The 26421-nt window shown below is 60.0% G+C and overlaps 3 protein-coding genes across 18 annotated transcripts; 2 read left to right on the plus strand and 1 right to left on the minus strand.

Moving 5' to 3' along the window:
* On the plus strand, positions 1-22750 carry ARHGAP35 (Rho GTPase activating protein 35). Of its 4 annotated transcripts, none has more exons than XR_005815943.1 (8): positions 7509-8063; positions 8741-12633; positions 16645-16789; positions 18597-18674; positions 19271-19402; positions 19957-20062; positions 20162-21758; positions 21831-22750. XR_005815943.1 is itself a non-coding variant. In XM_040543683.1 (7 exons), exons 2-7 carry the CDS (start codon positions 8938-8940, stop codon positions 20520-20522), a joined length of 4518 nt encoding a protein of 1505 aa, XP_040399617.1. In that variant the 5' UTR covers positions 1-63; positions 8741-8937; the 3' UTR covers positions 20523-22750. The 4 variants fall into 4 exon arrangements, 2 of the variants coding, with proteins under 2 accessions (XP_040399617.1, XP_040399615.1); XR_005815944.1 differs by having other exon boundaries at positions 20162-21611; positions 22020-22750; XM_040543683.1 differs by lacking the exon at positions 7509-8063 and adding an exon at positions 1-63 and having other exon boundaries at positions 20162-22750.
* On the plus strand, positions 20948-22750 carry LOC121063294 (DNA-directed RNA polymerase II subunit RPB1-like). 13 transcript variants are annotated; one of them, XM_040543692.1, is made up of 6 exons: positions 20948-21076; positions 21129-21208; positions 21261-21747; positions 21779-21820; positions 21873-21986; positions 22018-22750. In XM_040543692.1, the coding sequence occupies exons 1-6, from the start codon at positions 20948-20950 to the stop codon at positions 22435-22437; spliced, it is 1272 nt and encodes a 423-aa protein (XP_040399626.1). In that variant the 3' UTR covers positions 22438-22750. The 13 variants fall into 13 exon arrangements, with proteins under 13 accessions (XP_040399626.1, XP_040399619.1, XP_040399621.1 ...); XM_040543685.1 differs by having other exon boundaries at positions 21261-21820; XM_040543687.1 differs by having other exon boundaries at positions 21261-21799.
* A 1993-nt stretch (positions 22751-24743) lies between these two features.
* On the minus strand, positions 24744-26417 carry TMEM160 (transmembrane protein 160; the record flags this gene model as incomplete). The annotated part of the gene is made up of 2 exons (XM_040543699.1): positions 24744-25595; positions 26405-26417. Coding segments are annotated over 2 exons (252 nt in total), but the record flags the coding sequence as incomplete, so codon positions are not given.
* Positions 26418-26421: the final 4 nt, after the last annotated feature.

Below are 26421 nucleotides of genomic sequence, written 5' to 3' on the forward strand. Positions count from 1 at the left end.
CGCCGCCCGCCGCCGCCGCCGCCGCCGCCCCCGGCCCGGCCCCGCGCCGCCGCCGTCGCCACGGTAAGGAGCGGGCAGCGCCCCCCCCCCGCCCCCCCCCCCGCCGGGAAGGAACAATGGGGCCGGCCCCACCCCCGCCCAGGGGGTGGGGGAGGGGGCACCGGGACCCCCGCCCCGCCCCTCCCCCCGCCCCGCCCCTCCCCCCCCCGCACCGGGGGGGGGGGGGGGGGGGGGTCGGGGCCGCCCCCCCCCCCCCCCCCCAGCCGTGGGCAGGGCGAGGCCGTTGTGGGGGCGGGGGGGCACCGGAGGACCCCCCCCCCTCCTCCGTTAAGTGGGGAGGGGGAAAGGAGCCTTCAGCCCCCCCCTTTAAGGACACCCCCCCCTCCCTTTTTAGGACCCCCCCCCTTTAAAACCCCCCCTCTTTAAGGACCCCCCCCTCTTTAAGGACCCTCTCCTTTAAGGACCCCCCCCTTTAGGATCTCCCCCCTTTAGGACCCCCCCCCTTTAAGACCCCCCCTTTAAGACCCTCCCTTTGGGACCCCCCCTTTAGAACCCCCCCTTAGGGACCCCACCCCTTTTAAGGATCCTTTAAGCCCCCCCTATTTAAGCCCCCCCCACTTAACCCCCCCTCAGGATGCCCCCCATTAAGCCCCCCCCCCTCAAATTCCCCCCCCCCCGTTCCCTTTAAGACCTCCCCCAGCAAGGTGATGGCTTGGGGGGGGCCGGCTTTAAAGCCCCCCCAAAAAATATTTGGGGGGGGGCTACTCCCATCCTCCCCCCCCAGCAGCTGCCCTTTAGGTTAAGGGAGAGCCCCACCAGTTCCTGGGGGGGGGCAGAGGTGTCGTCCCCGTCCCCCCCCCCAGCAGGGGGGGGGGCAGCACCCGTTGCCCCTCCGGATTCGGGGCCGAACATTTTAGGGAAGGGGGCTCAAGGTGGGGGGGGGGGAGGCCCCCAGCCTCCTCTCGGCCTCCAGAGGAGGGCGGCCAGCGACACCCCCCCCACCCCCACCCCCCCAAAAAAAAAAAAAGCCTCCAGAGCTCCGTGCCCCCCCCCTTAACCCCCCCCTCAGCCCCCGAAGGCCGGCACCGGGCTCTCCGGCCTCCCTCCGGCCCATCCGGAGGCTCAGCCTCCGGCGGAGGCCCGGGGAGGACGCGGGGTTTGGGGCCCCGCCCCCCCCCGCCCCCCCGGGGGCCTCCTTCACGTCCCGGGGACGTCGCCACCCCCGGGGCTTCGGCCTCGGGGCCCCGAAAGCGCCCGCGGCCGGGCGAGGTCGCGTGGGCCTCCGGGAGGCTTCGGCCGGGCCCCGGATCCGGAGGCTACCGGGAGGCTCCCGGGAGGCTACTGGGAGGCTACTGGGAGGTTACTGGGAGGCTACCGGGAGGCTCCACGCCGCAGCGGGGCCGTCTCGGGGTCTCGCCCACGTGTTGCCGCTCGGCGCCCTCCCGGCACCGCTCTCCGGCTGCCTCCCAACCTCCGCGAGGCCGCGGCCTCCCCTGGTCTCGTCGTCGTCCCCCCCCCCCCCCCTCCAAGGCGGGACCCTCCCCAACGCCGCTCCTTTTCCTTTTATTTGCAGCGATTTCGGGTTTATTTCCCATTTTTCCCCCCGCCGTTTCCCGGCCCGCGGCCTCCTCCTCCCGCCCCCCCCCCCACGGCGGCCTCCCTCCGGAACGAGCCTCGGCGCCGGCCTGCGCCCTCCGAGGGTCCCGGGAGAGCACCGGGGGCACCGGGTCCCGAGGGAGCACCGGGGGGGGCGAGCGCAGGTGCTGCGGGCTGCGTGCCCGGCCCTAAACCTCGGCCCTAAACCGGGCCGGGAGCCTCCAACGGGAGGCCGGCCTCCGCCGGGAGCTCGGCCTCCGCAGGGCGACGCTTTCCTTTTGGGGGGATTTTAAGAGAACCGGGGGGGGGGGGGGGGTTAAATCCCTTTTTTCTGTTTTTTTTTTTTGTTTTTTTTTCCCCCTGTTTGGGGGGCATCTCATCCCCAGCCCCTCCGCCCCCGAGGCGCGGCGCGTGTCCCTGCGTGCGGCCGTCCTTGGGGTCGGGGTGAAGCCCCTGGTCCCATCCCCGGGGGCTGCTCCCCGACGCTTCGGGGGGCCGGGGGGGCTCCATCCCCTCACCCCCAGCCCATGCTCGGGGGGCACCGGAGGGTCCAGGAGGCCCCATCCTGGCGCTGCTTGCGGGTCCCATGAGGTTTTGGTGCTGTCCCTTTTTCTTTTTTTTTTGGCACCGCTTTTCCCCCCTTTTGCAGCAAAACCCCCCGCTTCCCTCGGGGCTGCGACCGGCTTTGACCGAACCGCGGCGTTTTGGCCCCGAATTCCATTTCTCCCCTTCCAGCCGGCGCCGCACGCTCGGCAGCTGTGAATTCCTGAAGGGCTCGCTGCCCTCGTGGGCACGCGGTGCTGCTCCTTCCCCTTCCCATGTTAAAAAAAAAAAAAAAACAATAAATAAATCTCAGCAAAGTCCCCGTTCCTGGGCAAGGCGTTAGGACGTGGCCAGGTGTCTCCTGGCTGGGTCCTGTGCGTCCTTGATTCCCAGGTCGGGATTTATCCCAGGTCAGGATTCATCCCGGGTTGGGATTCATCCCGGGTCGGGATTTATCCTGGGTCAGGATTTATCCTGGGTTGGGATTCATCCCGGGTCAGGATTCATCCCGGGTCAGGATTCATCCCGGCTCAGGATTTACCCCAGGTCAGGATTTACCCCGGGTCAAGATTTATCCAAAGTCAGGATCCATCCCGGGTCGGGATTCGTCCCGGGTCAGGATTTATCTCGGGTCAGGATCCATCATGGGTCGGGATTTACCCCGGGTCAGGATTTATCCCGGGTCGGGATCCATCCTGGGTCGGCATCCGTCCCGGGTTGGGATCCGTCCCAGGTTGGGATTCATCCTGGGTCGGGATTTATCCCGGGTCAGAATCCATCCCAGGTCAGGATCTATCCCGGGTCAGGATCCGTCCCGGGTCGGGATTTATCCCAGGTCAGGATCCGTCCCGGGCTGGGATTTGTCCCGGGTCGGGATCCATCCCAGGTCGGGATCCATCCCAGGTCAGGATCTATCCCGGGTCAGGATCCGTCCCGAGTCAGGATTTATCCCTGCTCCGTGCGGTGCTTTCGGCGAGGGACGGGAGCTGATGGAGTGCGAGGGTGCCCGCGGTGCTCCACGTAACTCGGACAAGAAAATTGGGATCGCTCCGTGTAACGCGGACCAGAAATCGGGGATTGCTCCATGTAACGCGGACCAGAAGATGGGGGTCGCTCCACGGAACGTGGACCAGAAAATTGGGATCGCTCCGTGTGACATGGACCAGAAATTCGGGACTGCTCCGTGTACCACGGACCGGACAATTGGGATCACCAGCGGGCGACCCGTGGCCACGGGGCCGAGGTTTTGGGCGACTGCCCGCCCCGAAGTCCCAAGATTCCCACGGAGGAAGCAGGCGGAGGCCCTAAGAACCCATGAACGGACCCGGCACCCGGGGAGAACCCGCTGCCAATCCACCCGGCTTCGCCCAATTAATTATCTTCCAGCCGGCACCGAGCTAATTGGTGTGGCCTAGGATCGGGGCGGGCAGCCTGGCGGGGCCGGGGCCGCGCTCACCCGTCCTTCCTTCTTCCCCTGACAGATCCCTGCCACTTTGACAGGGCTCGGCTCCCCCCGTGCTGACTCATCTGCCTGGGCTTGGACGTTGCCCTCGTTTATTTGGTCGGAAAACGAGGTTTGGTCGCCGGCACGGCGGGGTAGGGCCCGGAGCTGGAGGTAAGCGGGACGCTGCGGGGCGAGCGCTGCCCGCCGCGCCTCCTGCTCGCGTCCCGACCCTGTCCCCGACCTGGCTGCGCTTGACCTTCACCTTGCGCCTGGAGACCGCCGGTCCCCGAGGCTTCGGTGCCGGTCCCCGAGGCTTTGGCACGGTCCCGAGGGCGCGGGGCAGAGCTGGGGAGGGAGAAGCGAGCTTTAGGGGAAGGTTTTCCTTCTCCCGCTGCGCCGTCCCGCTGCGGATGCCCGCGGGGGTATTTGGGTGGCTCCTTGGAAGGGGTTGCAGCCTCGGGGGTATTTATTTTCGCTCTAACGTTACCGCGGACCCGGCTGCGCTCGTGTCGTGCCACGAGATGCCCCCGACCGCGTTGGCCGGCCCCGTTAACCGGCACGGGACCAACCCCATCCCAAGGCTGCCGCGCGATGAGCCCCGTTCCCTCCGCGTCCCCGCGCTGGACGAGAGCTTTGGGGTCTGCTGAGCAAGAGCAAAACCCCCTCCCTAAAACCCGGCTGTCACCCGCGGGATCGCAGCCGCCTCGGCAGCTTCGCCTGTCCCCTGGCCGAAAATCCCGGTCCGGCGTGGACGCGAGGTGCCGTTTAACCGCAGCCTGGCGCTTTTATTATTATTATTTTTTTTTTTATTTTCCCCTTTAGTCGGAGAGGTTTAATGACCCAGCTGGGGGAGAGAGTCCAGGCCACCTGGCCCCCGGCCAACTATTCCACCATTTAAGCTGGGAGATATTTCGCAGCCCTTAGATAAGGCGGCGGGGCCGGCCTCCCCCGAAATGCCTGAGATAAGCGCGGCCGGACCCCGGGACACCCGGCGGCGCTTCCCCGGGACACGGGGACCTCCCGCGGCCGCCGCCGGAGCCTCCGGGTCGGGTTCTCGGGGCTCCCCGCGGGCTCTGGTGGGGGGGGGGGTGAAGCAGCTCCAAGCGCGGTGCCCGAGCCCTGCTTGTGGCACCCGGTGGCTTGCGGACCCCGTGGCTGGGGATGTTTGCTCGTTGATGCCGGGAAAGCGGCTGCAGAGCTGCCCCTGGAAGGCTGCTGGGGTCGTCATTTTCCTTTTGGGGTCGTTATTTTCCCTTTGCGGTCGTTATTCGCCTTTTTTTTTTTTTATCGAAAATGAGAGCAACTGTCCCACCGCTGGGCCGTGAACCTGCTGCAGGACGGGGCTGGTCCCCTGGGGGACGTGGCGTGATCCCGGCGCGCTTCTAATTTAAAGCCTCAGCTGATTACGTTTAAAACATCTACCCCAAACCCTTCATTTTTTGTTTTGTTTTTTTTTTTAATGAAATGATCCCCCCAGCGGGCACTCGCACGGGACGGGCAGTTCCGTCCCCGCTCAGTGCTCAGGCACGTGGGAGGAAGGAACTCGGTGTCCTTGAGCCATTTGTGCCTTTTTTCCCCCCAATTTCCCACCGGGAACGCTGCTCCTGCCGATATTCCAGCCCCGTCACCTCTCCCTGCACAGAGCGCTCGGGGCCAGGCGCGTGTTCGTGTCCCGGGAGAACCGAAAACACAAAAACACGGAGGTAGCTCGTGTTGGAAAAACAAACAAAAAGCAGCACCAAAACCCCGAATATCGGTGCTGCCCTCGAGCTTCCCAAAATTCAGGGTGCTCGAACCCCAGCCTGGAGCTTCTCCCACGGCGGGCGAGGCGAGGGAAGCCGGCTGCTGCGACAGCTCCCAGCTTTCAGGTGTTTGAGGCTGGAAAATACCTTTTTTTTTTTTCTTTTTTTTTCCTTTTTTTTTTCTCCCATCCCTTTGGGTCGTGCTGCCAGCTTCCCCAGCTCGGCGGGGATTCGTGAGCCGTGCCGTCCTTTTTTCCTCCTTCCTCGTCCTCCCGCGTCACCTCTCCGCCCGGGCTTCGCGGGGAGGGTATTCCAGCGTAAATGAGTAACTCCTGACTCAGGCTTTTAGGGGAGAAAACGAAAGCGAGCTCCCGACGGGTTGGCCGCAGCCGGGGGGGGCCGGAGGAGGGAGCGGAGCCGAGCGGGGACCCCGGGACGCCGCGCTGTAAGGACGGAGAAGGGTTAGGAGGGCGTACGACGAGCCCTGCGTGGCTTCTGGACCCGAAGCTTTTGGGGGTTACGGGTGGGCTGTCCCCCTGTCCCGCCACCGGGGCGATCCGTCCGTCTGCTTCCCCGCCGCGGGCAGAAAACCCGGCGGCGACCCCGCTCCCCAAACCTCAATTCCCCCTTTTTATCACCAAAACGGAAAGCTTTGGAGCCGATCGGCGTGTGGGGGGGGGTGGGGCGGGGGGGGCGCTCAGGAGGGCGAGTGGCGCTTTCCACTTTTATAGAGCCTGCAGTGATTTATTGTTATTTTTTCCCAATTATCTGCGTCTGATCGGCACGAGTTTTGGGCGAGGAACCCCGATGGCGCTGCGTTTGGGCGTCTCGCCACCGGGGGCTTTTTGCCGCTGCGCGTGCGAAGGAACCCGAGCGGGACGAAGGCGGCGGCGGCGCTGGCGCTGGAGGAGGTGCCCGGCGAGCTGCCCTCGCTGGAGTTGCCTTTTGCTCCCTGAGCCCGTTCGTGGAAATGCTTTTGCAACCGGGCGCCGTGCCCGGCCCGCGCCGGGAGCAAACGGCACGCGTGGCGGCGGGGGCAGCGCGGGACCCTCCCTCACCGCGTCCCCTCGCCTCGCTCTCTTCGCTTGTCGGGGATCTGGAGCATGGAACCCACCGGATCCCTCCCGGAACTGATCCTCAGCTTTGCAGTTTGCGTTTTTTTTGTTTGTTTGTTTGTTTGTTTTTCAAAAAAAATCATCAGGAGGGCGGTGAGAGGGCCGGGTCGGGGACCGGGGCGCGGAGGTGCTTGCGGCGCGCCCTCCGCCTGCGAGCAGCCCATCTGCTGCACCGGATTAAAGCGTTTCGGCCCCAGATGCTTAAAGCTCAAATCACTCTTCCCAAAGATGCCGATGACCCATTTCGGGCACCCGCTGCGTGCGCGGGCACGTGTGAGAAAAGGGACGAGCGGGAGGAAACCCTCGCTGCCGGCAGGCTGGTTCTTGGGTTAACGTGGAAAACGTGGCGGTCCCTGCGTCAGCCTTTCTTCTCGGGGTCATTTTTAAACGTTTTGTGTTTTTAAAGGGGATAGTTTTGTTACCTGTTGGCAGGATTACGCCCAGAAGGATGTCGGGTTGGACAGCGCGCAGCTGCCGCCTCGAGGAACGATCCTAAATCGCGAACCCCCCCCCCCCCCGCAGTTTTGTCGTCCCTCTGCTGAACCTCCCCCTCCAGGACGGCCTCTCCTTTTGGGGCAAATCACAGATTAATCGTTAAGCGGAGAGCTTCCAGCTCGGGGCTGTCCGGCAGCCCGCTCCCCGCGTGTGAACGGCGTCGCGCGCCGCTCAGAACCCCGGCGGACGGGGAAGGATGAAAGGCTCCCCGGGGCTGCTCCTCGCCCCGTCCTGCCGTCTGGGGGAAGCGAAAGGGGACCGCCGACGCCTTTGTCACGGCTGTGGTTTTCCTTTGGCTTCGGTTAGCCGCGCGGCGCCACGGCCCGGGCCCCTCGGATGCCCGCGGCCCAACCGCTTCCTCAATTCACGACCGCAGAGGCCGACACGATTCCCACAGCCCGTCCAAAACCCTAAAATTGCCACGGTTTCTCTGCTCGGTGCTTTGTGAACCTGCCGAGCACGGGGGTGAGGGGGGGCTGAACCAGCGAAGCGACGTGCCGAGCCCGCCCCGCTGCAAACGCGGCGGCTCCGTGCCCCGGAGAGGATGGAGGAGAGCAGCAGCACCCTGAAACAGCACCGTGGGGCCGGGCACCCCTCTGCACCCGATTTCGTGCCCTGTCCTCAAACGGGGAAAAACGGCGAGGGTTGAGGAAAATGAGGGAGCAACAGCGGTGCTCCCCCAGGAGCTGCAGGAAGGCCGCGCGAGCGGCGCCCAGCCCCGGCCAGCCTCCCAGGGAGTAGCTGCATTCCTTAAAATTCAGCGATGAGTAATTATTCAAAATAATTAAGGGTTTGACAGCTGCTCGGCAGCATAGTTTACATTGCACCGGTGCTGCGGTTGTTCCGCCCTTTTACCTGCGAGAGGCTCGCCCCGAGGAGCGACACGCGCTGCGGGTGAATGGTGCTCCTGCAGGAAGCATCGTGCTCGGGGAAGAGCCGGAAAGGGCGGCCGCGCCGAGGGCAGGATCCTAAACCGCCCTAAATCCCCGCGTCTCACCCCAAATCCCCGCGTTTCGCCCCGATTCCTCACCTTCACCCTCCTCGCAGCCTCCAGAACCGTGCGAGCCGGTACCTCGGCTGCTGGGGGCGACCTCGCCGAGGGGTTCGACGAAGGGATCAGGCGTTGGGGTAGGTTTTTGGGAGCGTGCAGCGGCGTTTCGGGTTTGCAGCAGCCTTTGCGTGTTGTGTAACCCAGCCCGAGGAGAACAGAACTGGAAGAACTGCCTCGTCCGGCCACCCCAGCGGGCGCAGGAGAGCCCTGGCTCCCCGGCAGGGCTCCCGGTGTCATCTGCATTAATTCGCCTTTCCTGGAGCTGCAAAACCCTTTTTGCTCTCGTATTGTAAAACAAACGAGGCCAATTGCCGCGTTTTGAGGGCGCTAATTGGGATTGAGGGCGCTAATTGGGATCGAGGGTGCCAATTGGGAGCGCTCCTTCCTCCGAGGAAGACACTGCCGCCGCGGCTCCGAGCGCGCCCAGGGCTCCTCTGTAGGGCTTTAGCCGGATCCTTCTCCTTCTGCCTCTTCCTTTCTAAACTGCTCTGATCCTATTAGACCAAGCCGTGGGTGAGAGAGGTAATCCCGCCGGTGGAAGTGGGATCAGATAGTAAGCCGGTGCTGCACTTGATCGCTGTCGAAGAGCAAAGCCAAGCCAGGTCGTTTTGCTTCTCTCGCTTCATTTTTGGGGTTAAATCCCAAGAACGGGGCTCGACGGGGCGGTCGCGCGTCCTGGCGCCAGCGGCAGCGTTCGGTGGCGCGGGAGGAATCGGCTCTGCTGGGCGCTGACACTCCTTTCTCTTTCTCCTAGGGGTAAACGTCGGCCACCCGACGCCGGGGATCGGCGAGAACTGAGCCGCTGCCGGCGCGCGCAGTATGGGCCCGAGGGATTTCCTCGCCCCGGCGCCCCACCTGGCCTGAGAGCTGCCACCCCTCCGTCCGCTGAGCGCCGGAGCCGCGAACACTAATCCTCTCGGAAGCGGTGGGCTGGGACAGGATGTGCGGACGATGATGATGGCAAGAAAGCAAGATGTTCGCATTCCCACCTATAACATTAGCGTGGTGGGGTTGTCGGGGACGGAGAAGGAGAAGGGGCAGTGCGGCATTGGGAAATCCTGCCTTTGCAACCGCTTCGTCCGGCCCAGCGCCGACGAGTTTCACCTGGACCACACTTCGGTCCTCAGCACCAGTGACTTTGGGGGAAGGGTCGTCAATAACGACCACTTCCTCTACTGGGGGGAGGTCGTGCGCTCCCTGGAGGACTGCGCCGAGTGTAAAATGCACGTGGTGGAGCAGACGGAGTTTATCGACGACCAGACCTTTCAGCCTCACCGCAGCACGGCCCTGCAGCCCTACATCAAGCGGGCTGCGGCGACCAAGCTGGCGTCGGCTGAAAAGCTCATGTACTTTTGCACTGATCAGCTCGGGCTGGAGCAGGACTTTGAACAAAAACAGATGCCGGACGGAAAGCTGCTGGTCGATGGCTTTCTTCTTTGCATTGACGTTAGCAGGGGTATGAACAGGAACTTTGACGATCAGCTGAAATTCGTTTCGAACCTTTACAATCAGCTCGCGAAAACGAAAAAGCCCATCGTGGTGGTCCTGACGAAGTGTGACGAGGGCGTGGAGCGGTACATTAGGGATGCACATACTTTTGCCTTAAGCAAAAAGAACCTCCAGGTGGTGGAGACGTCGGCCAGATCCAACGTGAACATCGACCTGGCCTTCAACACCTTAGTGCAGCTAGTCGACAAAAGCCGGGGAAAGACAAAAATCATCCCCTACTTCGAAGCTTTGAAACAGCAAAGCCAGCAGATTGCTGCCGCTAAGGACAAGTACGAGTGGCTGGTGAGCCGTATCGTCAAGAACCACAACGAGACGTGGTCGAACGTCAGCCGCAAGATGCAGTCCTCGGCGGAGTACCAGGAGTACGTCTACCTGGAGGGAACGCAGAAGGCCAAGAAGCTCTTCCTACAGCACGTCCACCGCCTCAAGCAGGAGCACATCGAGCGCAGGAGGAAGATGTATCTCGCCAAGCTCCCTCAGGCGTTCGAGGCCCTCATCCCGGACCTGGACGAGATCGATCACCTGAGCTGCGTGAAGGTGGAGAAGCTCTTAGAGGCGAAGCCGGACTTTCTGAAGTGGTTTGTCGTCCTGGAGGAGACCCCCTGGGACGCCACGAGCCACATCGACAACATGGAGAACGAGCGCATCCCTTTCGACCTGATGGAGACCCAGCCCGCCGAGCAGCTTTATGAGGCTCACTTGGAGAAGCTGAGGAACGAGAGGAAAAGAGCGGAGATGAGGAGAGCTTTCAAAGAAAACCTGGAGACTTCCCCTTTCATCACGCCTGGGAAGCCCTGGGAGGAAGCCCGCAGTTTCATCATGAACGAGGATTTCTACATGTGGCTGGAGGAGTCTATCTACATGGATATCTACAGCAAGCACCAAAAACAGATCATCGAGAAGGCCAAGGAGGAGTTTCAGGAGCTGCTCCTGGAGTACTCGGAGCTGTTCTACGAGCTGGAGCTCGACGCCAAACCCAGCAAGGAGAAGATGGGCGTCATCCAGGACGTGCTGGGAGAAGAGCAGCGGTTCAAAGCCTTGCAGAAGCTGCAGGCCGAGCGGGACGCCCTGATCTTGAAGCACATCCATTTTGTCTACCACCCGACGAAGGAGACGTGCCCGAGCTGCCCGGATTGCATCGACTCCAAGATCGAGCACCTGGTCAGCTCCTGCTTCATCAGGCCGTCCGAGCGCAACCAGAAGAACTTGCTCTCGGACGCCAACATCGACAGGATTAACCTGGTGATCCTGGGCAAGGACGGGCTGGCGCGTGAGCTGGCCAACGAGATCCGGGCGCTGTGCACCAACGACGACAAGTACGTGATCGAGGGCAAGATGTACGAGCTGTCCCTGCGGCCAATCGAGGGCAACGTCCGGCTGCCCGTCAACGCCTTCCAGACGCCCACCTTCCAGCCCCACGGCTGCCTCTGCCTCTACAACTCCAAGGAGTCGCTCTCCTACGTCGTGGAAAGCATCGAGAAGAGCAGGGAGTCGACCATCGGCCGGAGGGAGAATCACTTGGCCCACCTTCCCCTGACCCTGATGCTGGTCAACAAGAGAGGGGACACGAGCGGCGAGACGCTCCACAGCCTGGTCCAGCAGGGCCAGCAGATCGCGAGCAAGCTGCAGTGCGTCTTCCTCGACCCCGCGTCCGCGGGCATCGCCTACGGCCGTAACATCAACGAGAAGCAGATCAGCCAGGTTCTGAAGGGGCTGCTGGACTCGAAGCGCAACCTCAACCTCGTCAGCTCCACGTCCAGCATCAAGGACCTGGCGGACGTGGACCTGCGGATCGTCATGTGCTTGATGTGCGGCGATCCCTTCGACGCCGACGACCTCCTCGCGCCCATCCTGCAGTCGCAGACGTACCGGCCCTCGCCGTGCGGCAGCAGCAGCTCCATCCTCCTCGAGCTGGCCGTCGGGCCGCACAGGCGGCGCCTGGAGCTCTCGCTGCTTTCCTACCACTCGTCGTTCAGCGTCAGGAAAAGCCGCCTCGTCCACGGGTACATCGTGTTCTACGCAGCGAAGCGCAAGGCGTCCTTGGCCATGCTCCGTGCCTTCCTGTGCGAGGTGCAGGACATCATCCCCGTGCAGCTCGTGGCGCTCACGGACGGCGCCGTCGACATCCTGGACAATGACCTGAGCAGGGAGCAGCTCACCGAGGGCGAGGAGATCGCCCAGGAGATCGACGGCAAGTTCACCGCCATACCCTGCAGCCAGCCGCAGCACAAGCTCGAGATCTTCCACTCGTTTTTCAAGGACGTGGTGGAGAAAAAAAACATCATCGAAGCCACCCACATGTACGACAACGTGGCCGAGGCGTGCAGCACGACGGAGGAAGTGTTCAACTCGCCTCGGGCGGGCTCGCCGCTCTGCAACTCCAACCTGCAGGACTCGGAGGAGGACATCGAGCCCCCGACCTACAGCCCCTTCAGGGAGGACACGGCTGTGCCCGCCCTGCCCAAAGACCACTCGAAGCTCTCCATGGAGCTGGAGGGGAACGACAGCTTGTCTTTCATCTCCGTCATGAGCACTTTTGAAAGCAAGCTGAACAACAAAGTACCTCCTCCTGTGAAACCAAAGCCCCCCGTGCATTTTGACATCACGAAGGGGGATCTGTCGTATTTGGAGCAGGGGCATCGGGACGGGCAGAGGAAGTCCGTGTCTTCCAGTAGCTGGCTGCCCACAGATGGCTTCGATCCCTCCGACTACGCCGAGCCGATGGACGCCGTGGTCAAGCCGAGGAACGAGGAGGAGAACATCTACTCCGTGCCCCACGACAGCACGCAGGGCAAGATCATCACCATCCGCAACATCAACAAGACCCAGTCGAACGGCAGCGGCAACGGCTCAGACAGCGAGATGGACACGAGCTCGCTGGAGCGGGGCCGCAAGGTGTCGGCCGTTAGCAAGCCCGTGCTGTATCGGACGCGCTGCACGAGGCTCGGCCGCTTTGCCAGCTACCGGACCAGCTTCAGCGTGGGCAGCGACGATGAGCTGGGGCCGATTCGGAAGAAGGAGGAAGACCAGAGCTCCCAAGGGTATAAGGGCGACAACGCCGTTATCCCCTACGAGTCGGCGGACGGGGAGGATCCCCGGCGGAGGAACATCCTGCGCAGCTTGAGGAGGACAACGAAGGTAAGGGGTGCTTCTTGCCCATGGGTCGCGAGCGAGGGCGGAAACCTTGCCGCCGTGCTGGTCTACGAGCTGAGGGCAGGATCGCTTTTTTCTGCTGGTTTTATTGGGCGGGAGCTCAGCTGCTGCTGGTGTGGGCTGCGAGAAGCTGCAGTCGTAGAATCCTAGAATATCCTGAGATGGAAGGGACCCACAAGGATCACTGAGTCCAACTCCTGGCACCACACTGGTGTACCCAAAAATTCAGAGCATGTAACTAAGGGCACAGGCCAAACAATTCTTAAACTTCGACAGGCTCAGTGCCGTGACTACATCTCTGGGGGAGCCTGTTCCATTTTAAAAATAAATAAATAAATGCTATTTTTCCTCTAAGAGTAACAACTGCTGGATTTAGAAGCAGTTGGCTGAATTATCACTTGAGTTCCACAGCCGAAGCTAAAGGCATTATCTTTGGAGTCAATGAAGTCTGCAGTCCTTAACGTTTTCGGTCACACCCAGACTGACCCCATCTCCGCCGCGCGCTTCCGAGAGGGTTCGCCCCGTGCTCAGAAGTTACGAGTGTCCCCTCTAACAAGTTTCAGGCTACAATTAGCTGCCGCTCGGCTGTGCCAAAACGTGCCCGTGTCTGCCTTGTAAAGCGTAGTGGGGTCAGCGTTACCTGCGTGGCATCGCGGAGCGAGGCAGGGCACGGGCGAGCCGCCTCCTGCCCTACGCTCAGAGCACGGGCAAATTATTGCAGCCTCTTCTCCAGCCGCCTTGTGCTGCCTTGGCTCTCCAAACCCAGCTGCCGACCCCCCTCTGCAGAGGCTGGCAGGCGTTGACAGCGGCGATGCTGGGGGACGGGGCAGCCCCCGGACTCCTCGCTCGAGGCTCACGGCTCGGAGCAGCGCCAGCACCCGCGGGCATCTCAGCAGAGCCGGAGCTCGGCCACGCGGTCCGCGGAAATCAAACCGTAAAGGAAGCCAGAGCCCAGGCTGTTGGGATGAGCCGCCTGTATTTCCATCTGCAGCACTCCTGGACGTCTTTTAAAAAGCAATTAAGAAGCGGTCGTGGCAGATAGTAAATGATCTGGCGGTGGCGCGTGCCTGCTCTGCTCAGGGATCCTCTGGTGACAGCGTAACTCCAGCTCGATGTGACATAATTACGCTGCTGTCCGTAAGCCTTCCAGCTAAGGCTTTTTCTCCCTTTTTCAGACAGAAACCTCTCCGTCCCGGAGAGGGAAACCCGGTGCTGCTTGGCTCTCCGGCAGGAAAGCCTAAAATCTCCGTCCCACCAGCGCTGCCAGCTGGGCTTCTCCGCTGGGGGCAACCTCGGGCGTAACCAGGGTTTGTGGGTGGTTTTTACAGGGGATTTAGGGGTTCTTTGTGGCTTTTTAAGCCATTTTGGTCCTGGTGCTCACCCCCCGGGTGAAGGTGACCCCGACACCGTCAGCTGGAGCTGTCCTTTATGGGCTCCGTTGGCAGCGGGGTGGAAAACACGAGGTTTATCTCCGCGGCTCCTTATCAGCCCCGGCGCGTTTGGCCAGCCCGACCCAGGCATTTCGTGACTCTGCAGAAAAACAGGGAATTTCGGGGGGAACAGGAGGCGCAGCCCAAAACACAGGACAGGAGCGACCCCCAGGGCGGCTTTTTGCTGGAAAAATGCCCAGTTTCAGGTCCCAGCTGCCAGCACCAGTTTAAAGCTGCACATTTGAAGCTTTTCAGCCCAAACTCCCCCTTTTTAACTCCCGTTCCCGCGAAGAAAATATTTGCATCAATGACAGAGGCAAAGCCGGAGGAGGAACCGAGCTAAATATCTCCTTTCTGGGGGGTTCCGAAGGCAAAATGCCCCAAATTTGGGTATTTTTGGCAGTCCGGAGCTCCAGAAAAAGCAAAACCCCGTGCTCGGCCGCCTGGACCCAGCAGAGGGAGCAGCGGGAGCTGCCGGCGGAGCCCGCTGCAAAAGCAATTAAGGAAATTAAAAGGCATTATTAATTTCCATTGGAAACGAAGGGCGAGCAGCTCTTAAATTGTCACCAAACAGGAAAAAGCAAAGGAGCAAAGGAGCTTCCGAAGGCGCTGCCGTGCCCAGGTTTGGGGGCCCCTGAATGCCCCCCCGAGCAGTAATTTGGGTTTTATTCCACCCCCCGCTGTTTTGGTGACTCTGAAAATTTCATATTTTTTGGTTTTTGACTTGGTCAGCCTGCACAGCGCCATCCAGGGCAGGGGCAGAAATGCTTTTTTTTTGCAGCAAACACTGGCATTTTGGCTAAAACAGACAAAATCTGTGAGAAACGAGAGCGGCGGTGGCAGCGCTTGAACCCCGTACCCCTAACAAGGCGCTTCAAACCTCCCCAAAATCCCTCCGTTTTGCCACAAATACCCTGTGTAAGATTCTCTGGCGGGAGACGCAGCTGTGCCCACAGCAAATTGCACCTAAATCCGCGGAATTTGACACAAAAGCCCAATTTAGGCGGATATTTGAGGTCCTTGGGCCTTCCAGAGCCATCGGTGCCCTCCGCGGGGCTGGGGAGCGGATGCTGCAGCTGACAGCAGTTCCCCCCAGTCTGTTTTTTTTTTAGTTTTCTTCTTCCCTCGATGACTCACTTGATAATTAACTTAATCAGCGGGCAGATTTCCTCTTTCCTTTCCCCCCCCTCTCCTTCGGGTCCGATGCGCCGCGGGACGCGCTGCGCACGCTGGGGGCAAGGCGGCCTCGAGGCTTGAAAGGTTTGGCGACAACGAGGCCGTGCTCAGCGTTTTACCCAATTTACCCCGTGGTTTAACCAATTCTCGGGGTTTGGTGGCGTTTCCTTGTGGCTGGCCGCCGGCACACTGCCGTTTGGCCGCCGTTCGCTCCTCTGAGCGGAAAAGTCCCTCGCTCTGGCCGTGTCCTGCAGGAAACCCAAACCCCGCGGGGCTTGGTGGCACCAGGGGTGCTTTCGTCTTCAGCTCGCTGGCAGGACAAAGTGCAAAAAAAAACCCCACCAAACAGCCAAAATAGGAGATTTTTTAATCACAAATGCGCACCTGGTGGTGGTGATTTCTTCCCGAATCCCAGCTTTCGCTTTCCACCCTAAAACACCACGGCGCGGCCCTTCCCTGGCACCTGAAGCTCTGCAGGAACAAGTCCCCGAAATGATCATTTTTTTATAAATCTCTTTCTAACAAATCCTTGCCGTTTTGGTTAAAATCCTTACCGTGGTGGCCGGTACTGCTGCGCTTGGGCTGAAACAGCGCCAGGGTTTCTTTTGGGTCACAACGGCAGCAATTTGAGATCGGTCTGAGGATGCATTCCCTACGCCATCCCAGCATGTTGAACCAGCTTTCCATCCCCCTTTTTCTCCAGTTTCTCCCCTTTTCTGGTGATTCCCTTCTACGCCTCTCCCAGCAAATGCCCAAAGGGGTTTTCTAGCAAAAGACCGTGGCAAAACACGTATTTATAGGAAAACAGCATTTATTTTCCACCGAAGACAAACCCCAGGAGGTGCAGCATTAGGTGTGGGCGAGCATCACTCCAAAGGATGAGATTTTCAGCAAAAATATGCCCCGTTGCCCTTGGGGGGCAGCTCCGAGCTGGTTTGGGGAGGAAAACCCCAAAACATCGCCGCGGTTGGACCTGGGCGTTAATTCCCTGAAAGCTGATGGCAAATTTTGGAAAGGTCCCTGCAGGTTTGTTTGTTTTCCCCACGTGTCCTTTTACCGTTCTGCCACCTGTTTTGGGGAAAAATGAGGGATACTACTACTTGAGTAGTTAGTAACAGCAACCCACTCAAAGAAACATCGTTTTCATCGTGTAACAGTAATTCCCTTGGAGAGGTCATAGCAAGGATTTGCCGTGATAATTAGCAGTGCTTAATTGAAGGTGCAATCCCGGCTCTCTCCGCAGGACACTTTCTCTCTCCTCGCGGAGCTGCACGGGGCTGCGGCAGCAGATTTCTCATTTCTCGGGCCCGGCTTTGCTGCTTGTGAATAAACGGGAGGTTTTTTTTTTTTTTGGTGTTGACCCTAACCCCCGCTCCGCTCTCTCCTGCAGAAACCAAAGCCCAAGCCTCGGCCGTCCATCACGAAGGCGATGTGGGAAAGCAACTACTTCGGGGTGCCTCTGAGCAGCGTGGTAACTCCGGAGAAACCCATCCCCATCTTCATCGAGAGGTGCATCGAGTACATCGAGGCCACAGGTAGGAGCCTCCTGCGGGGCCTCCGCCGGGCTCTCAGCGGAAGGTTTTGTGCTCTGCAGCACGTCAGTGGCCTTTGGAAAGCTTTCTCCTGCCCTAAGGCTCAGGGTTTTGGGTTTTTTTGGAGAGATCTTACCCTCAGGAAGCAGGACGGGTGGCACGTCGTTCTCCTGCGTTTAGCAGGTGACTTCAGAGCTTGAAATATATTACATTTTCTACATATATTAAAAAAATCACCCAATTAAACGTCGTGGTTGGGGGGGGGGCTTCCGTTCCTTTTTTTTTTTTTGAAAAAAACAGAACCTTTGCCCCTTTTCCCTTTGAGCATTTGGCTGGCAGCACACGATTTTCGGCAGTATTTGGTTGTTTTCAGAATTAAGGATTTTTCATTTGGTGGCAGAGGACAAGTGCGCAGCAGAAAGAACTGGCTTTTGAACCACATCAGTTTGGTTTCCACATCAGCTCTCCCCGTGTTCCTGCTAGACACGGGTGAGCAAGCTGGCAGGCGTACTTTCACCAGCAGCACTTGGTTTTTTACCATTAACACCGGAATTACCGATGTTAAAAACCTTCCGAAAAGGTTTTTGGCACGCGCATCCGAAGCGTCCCCCTCCAAACCCTCTCCAGCTTCTGCATTTCTTTCTCTGTAATTCATCAGCTGAGGGTGGAAGGCTCTGCTCTGCCTCTTTCCTCCTCCTCTGGTGGAAATTCAGCGCTAGCTGTAAAAGCTGAGCCCCGGCACATCCCGACGTTGGCCGATGTTCCCGAATCCCCGTGCTGGGGGGCTCCTCTTGCCGGCGGCACGCGGCTGGAACCGCGCGGAGGAAAGCTCGGTGCCGGGCAGCCGGTGTAAAAACAGGATCTGAGAGGATAAACACGGAAGAGGATTGCAGGAAATAATCGAGTCTGCTTTTAAACAGCGGTGCTGCCCCACTGCTCTTGCCGGCGGCGGTGGCGGCGAATTTGCGGCGTGCTCTGGGAGCCGGCGCTGGGGCTGCCGCAGACCCAAAGCAGCAGAGAAAATGCCCCAAAAGCCCCCGACCTCGCGTCGGGGATGCCCTGCCAAGGGGTTTTTATCCATCAGCAGCCAATCTGCAAGCAAAGGGGCTGCCAGGGCCGGTCTTGGGGTGAAAGATGGAGATTTTGGCTCGCTTGGCCGACACCGAGCTTATTTTGAATTCCAGCAAGACAAACGGTGGCAGCTGCTGCTGGGGTTTTTCAGCACGACCAAACACTGAGCCTTTTGTGTCCAGCCCGGGGTTCGACGGTCCTCGAGGCTGGTCCATTAACCTCGTTTTCCTTCCCCGAGGAGGCAAATTGCTTTCTACGACAATGAGGGCGTCCGCTCCGTCTTTTTAGCAATCAGAAGCTTTGAAGCGGTGCGGCGCAGGAGCTGTACCTTGCATAAAGCCCCTGCACCCCAGCACCTGCAGTGCCCCTGGGCATCTGCCACAATCTCTTGCACGTTTCCCAAGGTGATATTCGCCACGTCCCCTGCTCGGGTTATGCTTTTGGCTTCAATTCCACTGCCAATGGGTTCAGGGAGGGCCCGCGGGCTGCAGGCGTCGGTGCAACCCTAGGCAAATCTTGTGCTTGCTGCAAAAGAGCGGCTGTCGGGGGTGAAATTAATGCACGGGTAAAAGGTGCGCGGAAACGGGTGCTGGAAGCCAGCTGGGACGTGATGGAGGAGGGGAAAGCCGGCAGGGTTTGTGCTGGGGCTGCCCCCAGAACGCGAGCTGGGACGTTGTCTCCCCAAAGTTGCCTGTTTCCACTTGTCCGTGTGCTGATTTTGGCTCTTTTTGCTCTCCAGGGCTGAGCACCGAAGGCATCTATCGCGTGAGCGGCAACAAGTCCGAGATGGAGAGCTTGCAGCGGCAGTTTGACCAGGGTAACGTCCGTGCCCTAAACCAGGGATCTGGATGTGGTGGGGCTGGCCCTGTGCAGTAAAAACAGATGAAAACCCATTTTATCATGCGTGGACCGCAGCCATATTAAACCACGGTGATTTTTACAACCCAGACAAACCTGACGGGTCTGACCCGGCGATGCTTCTTTACCCTGGTGTTTGCAGCGCTGGGTTAGGTTCCAATAACCAGGTCTGGGCACCAGGAGTTTCCATAGACCACGTTTTTTCTGGGTCTTGCTTCCCAGAAGAATGGTTTTACCATTTTCCCTGTGTGCTCTCCTTCAGCACCCAGTGGCTCAGCTGTTGGGGATCAGAAGAGGTTCATTATTTATTAAATGAACCAAACCGGTGGAAATTGGAGCTGTCCTGCGGTCAGGGCAGGCTGCAGGGCTGGGGTCAGTTCCTCCATGGAGGAAGTTCAGGGCTTTAAGCGACGTAAAGCGACAAAATTCCATCTCGGGGAATTCCTCAAATAAAACCAGCATCCCCCCGGATCGCGCTGCCCACCCTAAACCCCCTCCGTGCTTCAGGTCCCTCTCCACTCTTGGGGTGTAACCGTGCAGCCCCTTTCCTTGCAGATCACAGCCTGGACCTGGCAGAGAAGGATTTCACCGTGAACACTGTGGCCGGGGCCATGAAGAGTTTCTTCTCGGAGCTGCCCGACCCCCTGGTCCCGTACAACATGCAGATCGAGCTGGTGGAGGCCCACAGTGAGTAGCACCGGGGCTGGACCCTACTGTTCATCCTTCCAGCACGGCAGGACCCCAGATTCCTCCTGAGCACCATCGGAGGAACGTTTTGTGCCCCGAAACGTGCTGGTGCTTGGCCCTCAATGCCTCTCGCTGCCATCACGTTCCCAGCACCGTCTGCCCAGGATTTTTATAAAACCTGGCAGAAAAAAACCCCAAACCACGAGGCACGGCCGGCGGTGGCGCGGGGGAAACGCGCTGAGCATCTGCGTGGTGGCGGAGGAGCCTTCGGGGTGGCTGCGCCACGCCGCCCAGCGGCGTCATTTTGATTTTAATTACTGCCTTTTGGCACGATAATTACTTTATCAGCGTACCTCATGGCGCTAATGAATGGTTCATTAGTGTCGCTTGTTACTATGGAGTGTTTCTAATGCCTGCTGGTGCTTTTTGAGCCAAATCCCCTCATTCAGAAGGGGTCTCGGGGGGCGAGCAGAGCTCGGGCAGCCCCCGCTGGCTGCCACCTCCGCGCCCTTCCCCGTTTTCCCTCCCTGCATCCGGCCCCTCTATCTCGACAGAAATCAACGACCGGGAGCAGAAGCTCCACGCGCTGAAGGAGGTGCTGAGGAAGTTTCCCAAGGAGAACTACGAGGTCTTCAAATACGTCATCGGGCACTTGAACAAGTACGTACCGGGGTTCTGAGGCGCGGGGGGGCTCGCTGCGGTGCCGAGCCAGGCCGGCGGTGGGAATGTCCCCGCGACGGTCTCGTTCCCCTCTCGCAGGGTCAGCCACAACCACCGGGTGAACCTGATGACGAGCGAGAACCTCTCCATCTGCTTCTGGCCCACGCTGATGAGACCCGACTTCAGCACCATGGACGCCCTGACGGCCACCCGCACCTACCAGACAATCATCGAACTCTTCATCCAGCAGTGCCCCTTCTTTTTCTACAACCGGCCCATCCTCGACACCCCCAGTGCCGCCCCCGGCTCTCCATCCGCCGCCCCCACCGGCGCCCCCTTCCTCCCCGCCGCGCCGGGCACGGCCCAGCCTTCTCCCCCCCAGACCCCTCCGCCGTCACCGCAGTCGCCCGTCCAGCCTCTCCTCCCGGCCCCGCTCCACGCGGAGCAGCACTCGCTGTGAGCCGGAGAGAGAGATGGAGGGGGGGGGGGAAAGAAAACAAAAAAAAAAAAAAAGAAAAAAAAAAAACAACAAAAAATCTCTCGGTCTGGTCTCAGGCGCCGCGTGGAGCCGGGCGGCGGGAGCTGGGCTTGTGCTCGCCCTCTCCTGACCCGCCGCAGACTTGGGAGCGCGCCGGGGCGCCCGGACTGGCCCTGGGAGGATTTTTCCCACCTTTCATTGCAGTCAGGGGGCGAGGAGAGGGTGGGGGCTGAGCCCCGGCTTTGGGCTCGGCTGCGGACGTGAGCGGAAAGCCGCCGGGGCTCAGCGCCGCCAAGCCCCTCGTGTCCCGTGGGCTGCGGCCGCGGCGCAAACAATGGGGCCCGAAGCGCGGCCAGCGCGACCTGGGGCTCAGCTGGCGTCGTCTGGTGCAGCCCGAGGCTCTCCTGATGTGGTCCAGCATGGTCCAAAACCCATCCAGCGTGGTCCAGCGTGGTCAAGCACCTCTCCAGTGTGGTCCAGCACAGTCCGGGGCTCATCCTATGTGGCCCAGGGTTCATCTGATGTGGTCCAACGCTCATCGTACATGGTCCAGCACAGTCCAGGGTTCATCTGATGTGGTCTAGCACCCATCCAACGTGGTCCAGCACAGTCCGTGGCTCATCCTACGTGGCCCAGAACTCATCTGGTATGGTTCAGCACTCATCCTACATGGTCCAGCACAGTCCGGGGTTCATCTGATGTGGTCCAGCGCTCATTCAGCGTGGTCCAGCGCAGCCCAGGGTTCATCTGCCATGGCCCGACGCTCATCCAAAGTGGTCCAGCACAGCCCGAGGCTCCTCCACCACATCCAAGGCTCCTCCAGCGTGATGCAGTGTGGTCCAAGGCTCACCCAGTGCGGTCTGACGTGGCCCAAGGCTCACCCGATGTGGTCCAGTGCGGCCCGCGCTCTCCTGCTGTGGTTCAGCACAACCCAAGGCTTATCCAACGTGGCCTGGGCCTCATCCTGTGTGGTCCCGCGAGGCCCGAGGCTTGTCCGACACGGCTCAAGTTGGGCCAGTGCAGCCCCAAACCAACCGAGGCTCACACAAGATGGCCCAAAGCTCCCGTGAGGTGGCCCCAAAACTCACGTGAGGTGGCCCAAGGCTCATCCAGCATGGCCCAAACCATCTCAAGGCTCATCCAGCATGGCCCAAAGCTCGTCCAACATGGCCCAAGGCCCAGCCAACGTGGCCCAAACCACCTCAAGGCTCATCCAATGTGGCCCAAACCACCTCAAGGCTCATCCAACGTGGCCCAAGGCCCATCCAACGTGGCCCAAGGCCCATCCAGCGTGGCCCAAGACCCAGCCAACGTGGCCCAAACCACCTCGAGGCTCATCCAACGTGGCCCAAACAATCCCAAGGCTCATCGAGCACAGCCCAAGCCATTACCCAACGCATTCTGAACCACCCCAAGGCTCACACGAGGTGGCCCAGCGCTCCCCCAACACAACCCGAACCATCCCAAGGCTCACGCCAGGTGGCCCGAGGCTCACCCAACGCATTCCAAACCATTCCAAGGCTCGCCCACCCTGGCCCGACGCATCCCAGGACCCATCCTGCGCCCCGAGGCCCCTCCAGCAGCACCCAACCCTTGTCCGACCTCCCCGGGACCGACCCTAAATCGGGGCCGTTTCCCTCAAATCGCACCGCGAGCGAGCACCGGAGCAGGAAAACCTTCGAGGGCGCCCGGCCGCCCGCTCAACGCTGCCTTTTTGCCGGGAACGCCACATTTCTCCCCGTTTCCAGGAATTCTGGCATTAAGCACTTACCGGAGGGGAGCTGGGGGGACCCCAATCCGTTTTGTCTGGATTTGTGTTTTTTTTTGTTGTTGTTGTTTGTTTATTTTTTCCCCATTTTTTTTCTTTTCCTCCAGAAACGCCGGTGCTGATTTTTAAGGGGAGGCTGGGTGGGTTTCGTTTTGGGGAAGGAAACCCGGAATTTGGCTGCCGTGACCGCGGCGAGGATGCCCGAGCCTTCCCCTGCCACCGCCGTCGGCCTCCCCCAGTCCGGGGGCGGCTTTAAACTGGATTTTCATGGTACCACTGGGAGAGCACAGGGAAGGCTCCTCCCGCCCCTCCCGGGTCTCTTCGCACTTTAACGCCGCCGTTTCCCCAGGATTTCCCTCGTTTTCCCCCCAGGATTTCCCTCGCCGCTCGCAGGAACGCCCCCGATGCCCCCCCAGTGAGGAAAACAGCCGGACCCCCCCCCCCCCTTCCCCCCCCCCCCAAAAAAAAAACAGAACAAGTGGGGAGGCGCGGGCGGCTTCGTTACGGACCGCAAAAACCCTCAAAAGGGCTTTTTCCCCCCCACACCCCCGATTCTCCAGATTTTATATTCTCATGCTTTAAAACAAAAGTGTTGGTGTAAATAGCGGCCGCTGGGTTTTTGTTTTTTGTTTTGTTTTGTTTTTTGTTTTCTGATTTTTTTTTTTCTTTTTAAAAACTGGCAAAACACAAACGAAGCAAAACCCCAAGTCTCACCCAAGGGAGGTCTTGCGTCAGGGCCGGGCGGACGGAGGTGGCATTTTTTTTCCTGTTAAAAAGTGGGATTTTGGTGCCTTTTTGCTCAGCTGGAGGGGGCGGGGGGGGGCGGGGGGGGCGGGGGGGGGGTGTCAAATTTGTCACTTTTCAGTGCTGACAAACAGCTGGAAAAAAGGCAAAAATAGGCAAAATTAAAAAAAAAAACAACACACAACAAAACAACTCGGAGCCCCCGGAGCCAAGTCCTCGGGCACTTCGGGAGCCGTCTCCACGCGGCTTTGCTGCTGCTGCTCCCCTTTCCCTCCCCACACCCCAAAATGGGGCAAAACACTGCGTTTTTAACCATTTCCCCCCCTTCCCCGCTGTCCCCCGGGAGAGCTTCGGCCCCGGGGCTGGATCCTGCTCCCTCCTCATCCCCTGCGCCTGCTGCCGCCCTCACCCCGCGGCCCGGCCCAGGTTTGGGGCAGAACGCCCAGTTTTGGGGATTTTTTTTTTTTTTATTATTATTATTTTTTGTCCCGCTCCCTGTGTAATAGGTTTTCCTGTTAGGCTGAAATCCCCTTTTTTTTTTTGTAACCCCCCCCCCCCACGATAGGAACGTTGTATTTGAAATGTAGCTTTGAAGCAAGACGTAAGTTATTGTTTAAATAAAAACTTCCATTTTTTTTTTTTCCTCCGGTGTACATTAAAAAAAAAAAAAATCAGGACAAAAAAAAAAATCCACCCTCGGAATAAAAAAAAAATAAAAAATTCTTCGATCACTACGGGAATAAATTTCTCCAAAAAAGTTGGATTTTGGGCCACCCCTGGCTTATTTTTTTTCGTCCTTTTTGGGTGTTTTCCACTGGTGAATGAGCCAGGAGCCGCTCCTGCAGGGCCGTTCCCCAAACCGCGGGGTTTCGCAGGAAAAAAAGCGCCGGCTGCGTGTGAAGAGAAAAACGTAACGGTTCTTTCTTTGTATTTTAGGGCCTAACAAACTCCATCCCGTAGTTCTTGGTGATAGACTTTGCCTTTTATGCTTCTTTTAAGGACGTTTTTAACAATTTGTGGTATTTTCCAGGGCCGATGCGATTAGTGCATGAAAATGTTTAACGCTCGGGGCCAGTCGAGCCCTTTTACTGCTGAATTTAAAGAGAAAAGAACAAAAAAAAAATCAAAAAAAAAAAAAAAAAAAAAAACAAGACATGGTGTATTTGCTGCGGCGTTCTCGTGCGGGGCGGTGGGCATGGCAAACTGGGACCAGTTCCCCGCCGGGCTTCACAAACTGGGAACCAGCAGCAAGCTGGGAGCTGAAGCAGTCGGGGTGGGTGCTTCCAATTTCCGCTGGGAAATTTGGGGCTGGGGGAGGTTTTTGAGCTTTTTCGGGGCCGGCAAAACCCTGGGAGCCCCCAAATGGCACCTGGTGGGGCCTCCCCGGCTCGGCTTTGCCCCACGGCACGCCCCAAATCGGGCTTTTATGGGCAAAAATTGTACAAAATCCAGCCGAGGCACCGGTGGGAGCAGCCGTGGCCCCGTCTGCTGTTGGCTTTTCCAGTTTTTCCCCCAATTTTTAACCCAACTGAGGCAAAATCGGGCAAATCGGTGCAGGGAGGGAAGCGGCGGCCGCCAGCGGGGTTTTCCCTCCCGCCGCAGGAAAATCCCATCCTGAGCCCCACAGTGCCTCCGCTCCAACCCCCCACCCCCCCCCCCACCCCCCCATGAGCAAATTGGGCCAAAACGGGGCTTTTTCACCAATTTTATTGCCCAGCCCAGCCCAGCAGGGTCAGGGCTGCAAAGAATTGAGTCCAAAAACGCCCGTTTCCAGTACGGCGCCCGACCCGCGTGCGAGTAAACCTCGGCGCGCCGCGACACCGGGGGCTTCCCCCCCCCACCTTTTTTTTTTTTTCTTCATTTTTTTTCCTTTTTTTTTAACACAAAACCCAACAGCGGAGCCACGCAGACGCAGGTTTTTTGGGGAGCGGGAGCTGCTTTGGGTGGATTCCACTTAAACCCCACACTTCTTGCAGCGGGGACGAGGGGCTGCGGGGGCACAACATCTCCCCCCCCAGCCGAGGAAATAAATCCAAAGCAACCAAAACGGGGCGTTTTGGCCCCAAACCAGGCCCCAGCGCGGCGTGGGAGCGGGGTGAGGCAAGCAATCCCAACCCGGGGGGGGGGGGGCGTTTAATCCATGCGGGTTTGGGGGGGAGATATTTCAGGGCTTCTGTGACATTTCGGGCTTCACGTGACATTTCGGGGCTTATGCGATATTTCGGGCTTTATGCGACGTTTCACCATTCCCGGCGATCTTTTGCATCGTTTTTGGCAGCGCTCTCCTTCCGCGGGGTTCCCCCGTTACTTCTCGGGGGGCCGTCGGTGCTCGGGGGGGGGCTCCTCGGGGACGATCTCGACCTCGAGGCGCCCGACGTAGAGGGAGAGGGCGCAGAGCCAGAGCAGGGCGAGCAGCGCGGCGGCGGCGGCGTTGGCGGCGGCCGTGGGGGCCGGCAGCATCATGGGGCGCCGCAGCAGCACCAGGTTCAGCAGGTACGAGCCCGCCCCGTAGGACACGCACAGGCCCCCCAGGATGAAAAACCCTAAAAACGGGACCGGGGGGGTGGGGGGGGGGAATAATTGGGTTAGAGCGACGCGTGCCCGGGGGGAGAGGAGGGGGGTGGAAACGAAGGAAATGGCCCAAACGTCCCCAAAATGGGTAAGGTGAGGGTTGGGGGGGGGGGGGGGGTTATGGGGTGATGCCCCCGCAAGCGGGATTTGGGGAGGTTTGGGAAGGGTTGGGGGAAGATTTGGGGGGTTGGGGGGAGGTTTCGGGGGGGGTTGGGGAGGTTTGGGGGGATTTGGGGAGGTTTGGGGGGTTTGGGGGAGGTTTGGGGGATTTGGGGGAAGATTTGGGGGGTTTGGGGGAGGTTTGGGGGGAGGTTTGGGGGATTTGGGGGAAGATTTGGGGGGTTTGGGGGAGGTTTGGGGGTTTGGGGGAGGTTTGGGGGTGGGGGTGATTCTGCGAGGGGGATTGGGCATGGGGGGGGGGTTGGGCCTTTAGGGGGGTGACCCTCAGGGGATGTCCCAAGGGGCGGGTGGTGGCCTTTAGGGGGTGACCCCTGGAGGGGGGTGGTGACCCTTGGGGGTGTCTTTTGGGGGGGGTGACCCTTGGGGGGGGGGATGACCCTTTCTGGGGGGAAACCCCTGGGGGAACTTTTAGGGCGGTGACCCCTGGGGGGAGGGGGGGAATACCCCAGGGGGTGGTGACCCCTGGGGGCAGGTGGCCTTTAGCAGGTGGTGGCCCTTGGGGGGGTCCTTTGGGGGGCGACCCCCGGGGGGGTTCCCGGGGGTGCTGTCCCTGGGGGAGGGTCCCTCGGGGGTCTCGGTGCCCCCCCCCCCCCGCGCCCACCGTAGGCGGCGTCGCGC

The sequence above is a fragment of the Cygnus olor genome, unplaced genomic scaffold (assembly GCF_009769625.2).
Source record: "Cygnus olor isolate bCygOlo1 unplaced genomic scaffold, bCygOlo1.pri.v2 scaffold_170_ctg1, whole genome shotgun sequence".
Classification (NCBI taxonomy): domain Eukaryota; kingdom Metazoa; phylum Chordata; class Aves; order Anseriformes; family Anatidae; genus Cygnus; species Cygnus olor.